At 40.9% G+C, this 12143-nt stretch overlaps 1 protein-coding gene across 1 annotated transcript in view; it reads left to right on the top strand.

Annotated features, from left to right (window-relative positions):
• The window catches only part of NTF3 (neurotrophin 3), a 139043-nt gene extending 132135 nt beyond the window's left edge, over positions 1 to 6908 (top strand). The window contains exon 2 of the mRNA XM_027838802.1: positions 5707 to 6908. Coding sequence (XP_027694603.1) covers positions 5707 to 6495 — 789 coding nt within the window. The 3' untranslated portion in view covers positions 6496 to 6908. The remainder of the gene's footprint in view (positions 1 to 5706) is intronic.
• The last annotated feature ends 5235 nt before the right edge of the window (positions 6909 to 12143 follow it).

Below are 12143 nucleotides of genomic sequence, written 5' to 3' on the forward strand. Positions count from 1 at the left end.
AGGGTTGTCATTTGGAAAAAAAGGATTAGACTTCTGCTTGACTCTAGAGGACTGAACTAGGAACAGTTGGTGGAAGCAGCAGAGAAGCAAATCTTGACTAAATATGAAGATGAACTTCCTAACAGCACCATCCGAAAACGGAATGGGGGAGGCGCCTACCAAAAGGGAGGAGGTTTCCCCTCCATGAAGATTTTTACTTATCAGAGTTGGTGTTCAGAGATGGTTTGCCTCTCACTGGTTCCTCTCAACACTAAGCCTTGGTGATTCAATTAGGTGATTTCTCTGAGGTCCATCCCAGCTCTGATATTCTGTGCCTACTTCTCTCACCTCAGTGAGGCTAGAGATGAAAACACACTATACATATACTGTATATGAAAATACAGTATATGTTGCGACATCCCTTATGGAGCAATGACTAAGGGTAGGATTCACCTTCACCTTTGTGTACTTTAATGAGAGTGAGGGTATAGTGCAGAAATACTAGCAGTGACTTGAAACCCCTTGAAACTGTCTAGTTGTCTGCCATCACGGGATCTTGCCCCACCTGCTGTGTGATTATAATTCTATCCTTGAACTAAGTACTACTATAGCCTCTGGAAATAAACTCTCTGTGGAATTTGACAACACTGAAGACAAGCCAAATGAGAATTCTTTTGATGCACTCTTGAACCTCCCTTCCTCTTTCTCCCCTCTAGGTCCTGCAATTGGAAGAGATGACTTCTACTCTGTGGAATTGAATTTAGAAAGAGATCTAGATGTATAGTTTTGACCCAAAAGATATAGTAGGAGAAGAGCCCTTAGAGGTGAATTTTAACCCAAAGGATGTGTCCCATCTTTCTCATAATAACAACTCACATTTTTATGACACTGTAGGGTTTCCAGAGTACTTTCCTCACAACAACAATATGAAGCAGATATTGTGGCCCATTTTGCAGATGAGAAAACTGAGATGTGGGGTAAATGAGTTCCCCAAAATGACCCTGCTAAGAAGTAGAAAAAACTAGGACCCAAGTGCAGATCTTATGGTTCCAAGACCAGTATCAATACTTTTTTATAACATAGACCCAGTCTATTGCATGTTCAATACTCATTTTGGAGTCAGAGCACCTGCCATCATATCCTGACTCTGCTCATACCATCTTCAGCAGCTCTGTGTTCAACCACTTTGGACTTCCATTCCCCAGTTTATACCTAATCCTAACCCTAACCCTAGTTTATAAAATGAAAGGGATGGTTTCCTTGAGAAGAGATGCCAAGTCTTACCTAGACTTTCTACCTTCCTCAGTACTAAACAGTTCTCTGTACACAATAGATAATTAATGTTTGTTGAGTGAATTAATATATTATATATATTCATATATATTCCATGTTGTACCCCTTCTTCTTTTTCCTATCTGAACTGTTCTTTCAGGAAACCTATGTGTGTAGACTGAGCTAAGGAGGGATCAAAAATTACTCTTTGGGGGGTATGTTGAGAGGTGATTAAACCTTGTTGGAGTGTTGCTTCTGGGACTGCAAAAACACCATGTGTAAAAAATTTCTAATGTGGAAAGAGTAGCATATGAGCATTGGTCAGAGCAGGGGAAGTGGGCACTAGGGAGAATGTTGTAAAGGGATTTTACTAGGGTCTTTAATGGATCTTCATCCAATAATAGCCAAGAAAACTTGGACAATAATTTTTTTTGCTCCATATGAGAAAAAGACTAGGTTTATTAACCTTCATAAATTGGCCAATGCAAGGCCCATGATACCAGACAAGTGAACAGAGTGCTCAGTGATAGTGCCTTCCTTTAGGTTCCTTCCTGCCCTATATGTCCCTCCCTAAGTGCTCCAAGTGAAGCTTACCTTACAGGTCTTTAGGGAACTGCCTAATTCTCCTCTGGAATAATCCCACCCTTAAAGAAACATAATGGAAATGTGAAAAACCCTCACTGGGTTATTTTGAGGATCTAATGAGGAAACATTTGTAAAGTGGTTAGCATGGTGCCTATTGCACAGTGTTTCAATCATGTCCAAATCTTCATTACCCCATTTGGGGTTTTCTTGGCAAAGGTACTGGAGTAGTCTGCCTTTTCCTTCTCCAGCTCATTTTACAGATGAGGAAACTGAGGCAAAAGGTTAAAGACTTGCCTAGCATCACCCAGCTAGTAGGTTTCTGAGGGCAGATTTGAACTGAGGTCTTCCTGACCCCAGGCCCAGCGCTCTATCACTGTGCCACCTAGCTGCTCTCTGTCACATAGTAGGTGCTTAATAAATACTTGTTTGCTTCCTCTTCCCTGCCCTTTAAGTATTTGGGCATCTCCACCTACAAAAGGAATGGATTGAAGGTTTCAAGCCCCTTCCAACTTGGTTTTGTATAACATTTCTATAATGTTTCAAAGTTCTCTAATTGGGACCATCCTTAAATTTCTTATTTGGGAAAAGAAAAAATCCAGAATATCAAGATGGATTCTTTGGGAATCTTGATGTCTTGATTCAACCTTGAGAGGAGTTCACAAACATTTGTTAGCCTGCCAAATGGTACCCAGACGACTAGCAAATTACCATGTTTTGATAATTTTTTTCCTGTTTAATGTCAGGAGCAACATAAACCTGAATAAAAGGAATATGCACATGTGTATCTGTTCTCTCTCTCTCTCTCTCTCTCTTCTGTCTCCTCTCTTTTCCTCTCTCATTCTCTTTGCCTTTTTTCTCCTTCTCCCTCTACCCTTTCCCTCTCTCTCCCTTTCACTTGACCTGTGGCATATTTTAATTCTATAATCCTGGCCAAATTTCTTTCAGGTACTGAATACACATGATGGTAACCTAATGGTGTGATGTAATGGATAGAACTCTACCTCAAGAAGCAGGGAACTGGTATACTCATTTGTAGATTGTTGTTATTTATGGGGAAGGATATGCATTCTTGTCAAAATCCCTTTAAAAACAGGCAAGCCTTCCTTTTTTTACCCTTCTCCTTCACTGTCCTCAAAATTTTCCTGGGTCCAAATTACTATCAACATTTCAGATTAAAGTCTTTTTCTTATACCTGTGGTTATTAAGCATGGCTTCCTTCACCTTTCCAACTCAAATAATTTCCTGTATATCTTCTGATCAAATAAAGATATTTTGATTGCTCAAAAAAAATCTTCAACAGCTGATCCTGTCCTACCTGCCATTTCTCATCTATGTTCATTTATTCCTTCAACAAACCATTACTGAACACTTTTTATGGTCAATATTGGACATTGCAGAGGACATAAAAGTTTACAGAAATTAGTTCCTTTGCCCTCCAGAGCTCCCTGTAAGTTACACAATGCTTTAAAGTTTACAAAGCTGTTTTGTCACAGCACCTTTTGTCACCTCTCTGAGGTGGGTAATATAAGCATTATTCCTATTTTACAAGAGAAGAAACTGAGATGCAGAAAGGTTAAGAGGCTTGCTCTTCTTCACATATGTAGTAAGTATCAGAGCCAGAATTCAAACCCATGTCTTGTGGTTCTATGGCCCATCTCTTTTTCTCTGTCTCTCTGTCTCTGTCTCCCTCTATCTCTGTCTCTCTCTCTCTCTCTGTCTCTCTCTCTCTCTTTCTCCCTTCCTCCCTCCCTCTTTCTCTTTCGTTCTCTTTATATCTCTCTGGTCATAGACAAAATACCTGTGGAACAAAACACAATGTGTTAAATGTATAAAGCAGTATAGAAACCAAGTTTCATGGTTCGTAGAAGAGAGCTCACCATCATCTGAGGGAATCATGAAAGGTTTCATAGAGGTAATGTTGAAGCTGGGTCTAGAAGAACAGGTAAGATTTCATAAAGGGTGGAAGTAGGTAGACAAGAAAAAGAAAAAGCTGTGCCCTTTATTTCAGTTGAGCGGGGCTTGCTGTGATCCTTATATAGGTTCCAGGCCTTTTTCTCCAATTGAACCACAACATGGAAAACATCTTCCCTTCTACTCACCATGCCTCATCCCTCCCTCCTTTAGTTGTAGCTCAAACTTACCTCCTCTGAAGCTTTCCCTGATTCAGTGTTTCCATTCCCCAACTCAGTTTGTACCATATGGGGCGAATTCCCAGTGACAACCCAGTGTTACACTCACCTTTCTCTTATAATGACTATATTTATCTTTGTGGCATCTGTTGTTTGTGTTATCTTCCCTGTTAGCCCATAACATATGTATTAGTAATTCCATACCCAAGGCATTTAGCAAAGTAACCATGAAATTTGGCAAGTTCTCTGTACACTTGTGCTCATAGATTCTTTGTCTGGGATGACTTATTTAGTTGCAGTACTGTCTGAAAGCAAGATGGATAAAATGACCTCTCTAGGTCAGCCCTAATTCTGTCAGGGTGTAATTCTCAGACCTTATCTCTGAAGTGCCCTTGCTTTACCTATTAAATTTCCTGCACATCTTTCAAAGTCCAACTCAAGGGCCACCTCTTAGGTTTTCTTAGGCTTTCCCTAATTTTCCCTAGCTCATAACAACATTTTCTCCTGCAGACCTCATATACTTTTCCCCCTACCTCTCTAATGCAATGTTGTGTATAATAGTTAACTTTGTTTTGTATCTCCCCCCCCCCAACTATTCCATAAGCACTGTGAGGTTAAAGGTTGTTGTCTCTAAACTTTGTGTTATCCCCAGGACCTAACATCATGCTATGCATACAGTAGGCTTTTTAATAAATGTCTGTTCAATCAATGAATTAGTGAATCTCTGAGTTGAACCTAGCCAACAAAATGGTAGAGTTAGTGACATTTAAATTGGAGAGCACAAAACTGTGCATATTGAGACCGTCACAAATGGCAGAGTGAGCACGGCTTCAGTACAGCAACATTGACAAAAATCTTAGAGATGGTTTTCATTTTTTGCTTCTTGTTTGTATCTCCAGGTTGATCATGTGTCTACCCATTCCAGAGTGATGTAAGAAGGAACAAGAAGAATAGCATCTTGCTTCCATTCTATTACAGAAAATTAAATGGGGGATTGTAGACTTGGAGTAAGGGGCATTATCTTTCTGTTGAAGGGAATCGAGTCAGAAAAGTGGGGTTCTGGTGCAAACTTTGCACTGTAATGTTTGCCTTGAAAAGATTATCTGACCTCTCCATTCTTTAATTTTCAACATGATTTTGTTTAAATAATTGAAAATTGGTTTTCCTTTCCTTCTCTCTCCCTGCTCCCAAAAGTACATAATAAAAATCTATTCATCCCAAGCCTCATAAGCTTGTTATAAAGTCATAGGATTTAAACTTTATAGGGTCTTACAGATTACTTAGTCCTACTTTCTAATATTACGATGAAGGGAGAAGAGAAGGGAACAAATATTTTAAGCACTTATTCTTTACCAGATACTGTACTAATAAGCACTTAATAAATATTGTCTCATTTGATGAAGGGCAAGACTGTTGAAGTGACTTGTGCAAAGTCACACAGGTGGTAAGTGAAAGCCAGGATTGGAGCCCACTCCTCCAACTTCAGATGCAGAAGGAGTAAACACACTCAGCTCTTGGAGTGAGAAAAGGGTTTAATGTTCCAAGTTGTTATTATCAGGGTGAATTTTAGAAAAGTTCTGTAGACATTGGGGAGGGTGATGAATGAGATGGGGCATTTGAGGTGCATTTCTGGCCTTAAGAGCCACATCAGTTAAAATACTTGCTTGGTACAACTGTACCTTTGGACCTACCACCTTAAGTCACCATAGACCCCATTAACCCTTGTGTTTTCCTCTTTCAGATCTTACAGGTGAACAAGGTGATGTCCATCTTGTTTTATGTGATATTTCTCGCTTATCTCCGTGGCATCCAAGCTAACAACATGGAGCAGAGGAGTGTGCCAGAAGATTCGCTAAATTCTCTCATCATCAAATTGATCCAGGCAGACATTTTGAAAAACAAACTCTCCAAGCAGATGGTAGATGTTAAGGAAAACTACCAGAGCACCCTGCCAAAAGCCCCCCAGGGCCCAGAGGGGGGAGAACCCTTGAAATCAGACTTCCAGCCAATGGTTGCAATGGATACAGAATTGTTGCGCCAACAGAGACGCTACAACTCTCCCCGGGTCCTGTTGAGTGATAGCACCCCTTTGGAACCACCACCCTTGTACCTTATGGAGGATTTTGTGGGTAACCCAGTGGTGGTAAACAGAACTTCCCGACGAAAAAGGTATGCTGAGCACAAGAGTCATCGTGGGGAGTATTCTGTGTGTGACAGTGAGAGTTTGTGGGTGACAGACAAGTCATCTGCCATCGACATTCGGGGACACCAGGTAACTGTGCTGGGGGAGATCAAAACCGGCAACTCTCCTGTCAAACAGTATTTTTATGAAACCAGATGTAAAGAAGCCAGACCTGTCAAAAATGGCTGCAGGGGAATTGATGACAAACACTGGAACTCTCAGTGCAAAACTTCGCAGACCTATGTCCGAGCACTGACCTCAGAGAACAACAAACTTGTGGGCTGGAGATGGATAAGGATAGACACATCCTGTGTTTGTGCCTTGTCAAGGAAAATCGGAAGAACATAAGTTGGCATCTCTCCCCATATATAAATTATTACATTAAATTATATGATATGCATGTAGCATATAAATGTTTATATTGTTTTTATATATTATAAGTTGACCTTTATTTATTAAACTTCAGCAGCTCTACAGTATATAATCTTTTCTCCCCAATAAAATCAGTGTGCTTGTCTCCCTTCAGGCCTCCACCATCTGTTAGACTGTGTTTTGTGCGCTTGCTCTCTCAATAGCCTCTCTGTAAAGTCTGTGTGTGTACACCAGTATTTTGCATTCAGTATTGTCAATGCCATGACTGTCATTTTAGTAAACGTGTTAAAATCAAATGATTTCAGAGTTGTGTATAGACACATTTATACCCCTTATATACTTTTTCATGTTTAATTAAAAGAACTGTTATCTTCTCCGTTGAAAGTGATGATGCCCTTTAGCGAAGAAAAGCTTTGATTCCGACTCTCAAATTCACTGTCAAGGTCATGTTTTCATATGTGTGCTGTGTCTCTTTTGCCAGGTAGAATTACCACTTTCTTCTGTGTTATGGCCCTGAGACCACAACAGCCAGCCCGGCAATTTTTTAGTTTTAGGAGTTTCTTCCAAGCACGGTTGTTGTTTGGGGTTTTGTGTTGTTATTATTGATTTTGTTTTGTGACTGGTCTTCATGCTTCTGTTTCCTTTTAGAGTCTGAGGGGGAAAAAAATTAAACTGTTTATAACAGACCTTTTATTTTTGTGAGTACCAGGAAGCAAAGCAAAGTGGCTTATGAAAATAATATATAAAAGATAATTTAATCATAAAATATTATTTATTTGTGGTCAGCTGAATCCCACCTACTGTTGTTCTCTTTTCAGTCCAACCTTGCAATTATTTAGTAAGCATCTGCTTTGTGATAGGCACTGGGGATCCAAAGACAAGAATGGGACAATCCTGTCCTCTAGGAGCTTACACTCTATCGGGGGGGAAACAAAATGTTCACGGATAAGTAAATATAAAATACATGCATCCCCTTCTTTCTCAGTAATCTATAACCTTTAGTCACATCCATGTGTAGTTAATTTCTCCTTTGGGAATTTGAAAATTAAGAACTCATGGTGTTTGTTCAGAAGTTAGGCTAAGGTCTAGCATGGAACTGGGCCCTGCCCAGTTTAGGAAGCAAACAATGAGGTGGGAGTGGTACTGATCATCACTTAACAAATTTTAGTGAAAGAAAATACACATGGAGCTAATGAAAGATCCTAGGTGTTTTACTTCCAGATGGTGAAATCATGCTCCATTTTCTGTTTGAAAATGTGACTAGAATTGGTGCTTCATGGGAATTACTGAGTCTACCTGTGGATAGAGAACTATATAGGGCATAAAGTCTCTCTATCGATTAGGAAGCAGGCTTGCCACTTCCTGTCTCTTTCCTGTGTTATTGCCTGGATTTTTTCGTTGTAATTTGAGGTTCTTGTAACTAAAGTCTTCTTGTGATGTGAAGGTGATCCTGGGTTCACAAAGACTGTGCCAAGAAGAGCACAAGGTCTGGAAATTCTTACTAAGAAGGAAACACTTCAAGTATGTGTCCAGTAGGTTTTCTTTCTAAGGACCAGCTTAGCTAACTTCATAAAGGCTCATCACCAAAAGATTGACCACCAAGTGATAATTTGGTTGGGGCTGGGGCCACAGCAAACCATAAAGATAGCCTGCTAAAGCATGGAACAGTTGTGATTTGTACCACACCAAGAGACTCAGAGGTCCTTGAAGTAAACAATTTAAGGTCTCTAATTTGACATCTATACATAGCAGCAGCATATACTATACATTGGATATATATAGCATATGGTGATGTAATCTACTGTTTGATATGGATCTTTTAAAATTGGCTTGGCATGTAGCTTTGGCTTTGAGAATTTCAATGTTCCCTCCCCCTACCACCTGGTTAGTTTAAAACATGTTGGACTTCTCTTTCTCTTCTTGCAACACCTTTCAACCCCCACTACCCTATTTGGTAACAGTACTTTTTGGGTTAAGATTAAGGTTCTGAGAGGAAAAAAATAGGCAGTATAACTTTTGTAAGTATTATTTCCACTGTGTATTATTCTTCAAGACCACAAAGAACCAGCTAGTATCAAGGGCAACAAAAGCAGAGTTGAGGACTGAATTGATACACTTGGTGTTGACAAAAACTGTTTTTTCAGGGTTGTGTTGTGAGAAAGGAGCAAGGGCATATGGAGCCTTTAATATCAAAGTGGAAAGGATTAGCTTTTACTTGGGCTTTCAGCTGGAGACAGCCTATGTTTTTGGATACTTCCTTCAGCCTGAATGGTAGTGGGAGCCAGGGAGGGGACCTATTTTCTTAGGCAACCTTGGAATTTAAAACTTGGCCCAGCACCCTCAAGAGCAGATTTCATGGCCTTTGGGCATGGATTGTTGAAAGTTAAAGTCTTGTGATCTGGTTTAGGCCAGGCATCTTCAAGCCACCAGTATCCTAGATGAGTTTCAAAAAGAGGGGCTTCTGAGTTCTCCCTCTCGGGCCACCTCTGTTCTTACGGCACCAGTCTATTAACTAGCATCCCTGCCCCATCCCTCACCATTACATAGCATAGGTGGGAGACAGAGCAGAACAATGGCATGATAGGCTAGTCAAGGGATGGAAGGGGAAGCTTCACTGTCTAACCCAGAACTTTTCATATCACGTACCTAAATATCTGTGTAAAGATTCTACGTGGGGTCAAGGCCCCACTGCCTGCCCAGACACTTGACTTTAGACCAAAAAGAGAGCTCAGACCCTGGAAAGCCCTCTCCCTTTGCATAGTGGGAAAGGGTATGGATATCTTATGCTTAATGTGTCTATAACTGAACTCATTATCTTTCTTTCCGAACCTTCCCTTATGTCTAACTTGCCCATTGTTGTTAAGGGTACCACCATCCTCTTGGTTACCCTGGCTCACAACCTGTGTCATCCTCAAAGCCTCACTCTGATCCCATTTTTCCAATCACCTGCCAAGTCTGGTCTTTCTACCTTCATAATGTCTCTTCTATATGCCCCTTTCTCTTCTCTGACACCTCAACCACCCTAAAATAGGCCCTCATCCATCCTTTGCAATAACCTGTTGGCTGGTCTGCCTGCCACAAATCTCTTCCACATTCCAGTCTATCCTCTTCTCTGCTGTCAAATTTATTCTCCTAAAGTGTGGGTCTGACCATGTCATCCCTCTCTTGCCTGTAACTTCCAAGATCAAACAAAATCTTGTTTGGCTTTTAAAGCCTTTCATCATCTGGTCCCTTCTTACTTTTCCAATCTTGTTGCATCTTACACCCCTCGCCATATTTTTTGATCCAGCGAATGGCATCTTTGCTGTTCCCTGAACACAATAATCCATGTCCTGACCATTTTTGTGGCTTGTCCTCCAGGCCTAGAACTTTCTCACTCTTGTACCTCCTGGCTTCCTTCAAGTCTCAGCTAAAATCTTACCTTCTTTAAGAAACCTTTCCTGGCCTTCCATAATCCTAATGTCTTCCCTCTGAGACTACATACAATTTATTCTGTATATATCTTGTTTTGTATATAGTTGTTTGCATGTTGTCTCCCCCATTAGACTGTGAGCTCCTTAAGAGCAGGGACTGTATTTGCCTTTCTTTGTATCCCTGGCGCTTAGCGGAGTGTCTGGCACATCGTAGGCACTTAATAAATGTTTTTCAACTAACTTGACTTGTATATTTCCCACCAAAATGAGAGTTTCAATCAATATCCTCCCTGTGTGATGGCTATATAATGAGAAGGAAGATGTCAGTGGTGTAGTTACCCTGGGAATGGGACGTCCAAATGAGAATGTTGAAGGTTCTTGAAAGGAACAGAAATCTGGGACTTCATTCTGGAGCAGGGAAATGAAGTGTTACCAGTTCCGTTTCAGTAACTTTATTGGCACATCAAGGTATTCCAGCATTGCCAAAGTCAACATAATAAGCCTGCAGGTCCAGAGCAGTAGTTTCTCCAGCCTTTTAATGGGACTTTTCTATCCACTGGTCCCATGTGCTACTTTTCTGAAGGGAAGAAGTTAACTTCATTTCTGGTATACAAGGGACTCCAAAGTATCTGAGCAGGAAGTCTCTATCATTGTCCTCCTCCAACTCTTATTACTTAATGAGAGCTGACCTTTAACACCTTCTTGGGGTACTAAAGGAGGGTGAACATGTGCTGAGGAAAGATCACTGAAGCTATCTGTGTTTCCTTCCTCTCTGAGGGGTTAGGATGAAATTATCAGAGGTTCCTTCCATCTCCAAAGTTCTATAAATCTATGAGAATCTTTTGGAAGGGGGAACAGTGTAAGTAGTACAACTATTTAGACACTGTGAACTATTAATTTGTGAGGTTTCTATATTTTACTTCAGTCTGGATTTCTGACAAGGCCTTACCATCTCCGTACCCCTGACTGGCCCAGTGCCCTGAATTACCAAGCCCAGGTAAGGACTTAATCGTAATGAAAATGTATTACTTGCCAACAAAGCAGGAGATTAAAACACCTTAGCTTCCCTAAGGAGGGGTCTACTCTTACCAAACCACCAGCCTGGATCCCTGTGGCTAACTTTTAATCCTTCTCAATTGACACTCTAGAGAAGGTATTTCTAACCACTTCCCAGTGGCGAAATATTTTGCTAGCAGTTTTGCCTAGGTGATTTTCTGTTGTGGTTTTCTTTTTTCACTCCTTGCAAAAATTTATGGAAGGGTGTCAGTAGGACAGCTTTACTTTTTTCAGTGTCGAACAATGTTTTCTCCAGGTTAGTATGTTGAGGTCTGACTTTTTTAAGGATTTTTTTTAGCTCCTTCCTCTTCCCTTTCCCATTTGTGTGTGTGTGTATTGTGTGTATGTGTGTGTGTGTGTGTGTGATAGTGAGTGTTTTATAGTCCATTTAGTCAATGTAAAAACCTTCCACTGAGGTTTTGAGAAACCATCTGCATTTATTTTATCACCTTTGAACATATGTTCAGGAATGAGATCTGTATAGCCAGTTTACAGCTACCTGGAGATTTGTCTGGCTTTACCAGGAAGACATATCCACCAGGTTGTACATTCTATGGGTGTGGGTGAGCATGCATGTACACACGTGCACATATATGAACATGTAAATGGGTACTGATAGCCTTAGACTCATTTTTGCAGCCTTGCCATTCTGGGTTTTAGCGCTCCCTGGAATGGAGGCTGTCTCTCTTCGAGGGAAGTATAGAATTTTGCAGAAATCTAGAGGGAATAGGGAGTGGTCTGTAAGTCAAATCCCAATTCCCAGCCCTCCTTCCCAGTCCTCCCTACCCCCTCCAGTGTTGGGGCTACCAATGTGTTTTGTTCAAGGAGACTAGAAATATGCTAGGACCTCCAAATGACAATTCTCTCAACTGGAATCTCCCTTCTGTGCCCTCCTCTTCCCAATAACCCCTCCCCCACACCTAACTAAGCCCAAACCCATTCCACAAACCCCACTCAAATTACAGCAGGCATTTAGAGTTTAATAGCTACTTTGGACATTTCAAAGAGCACCCGCACTGAACACCAGTTGAAATGGAAAACATCCGCTCTGAGGACTCAAAATTCTAAGCTTTTGTTGGGATCCAGATGGAGGCCTTCCAGGCAAAGGGAGAGAGAGAGAGAGAGAGAGAGAGAGAGAGAGAGAGAGAGAGAGAG

This window comes from Vombatus ursinus, unplaced genomic scaffold (assembly GCF_900497805.2).
Source record: "Vombatus ursinus unplaced genomic scaffold, bare-nosed wombat genome assembly UNPS02014830.1, whole genome shotgun sequence".
Taxonomy (NCBI): Eukaryota; Metazoa; Chordata; class Mammalia; order Diprotodontia; family Vombatidae; genus Vombatus; species Vombatus ursinus.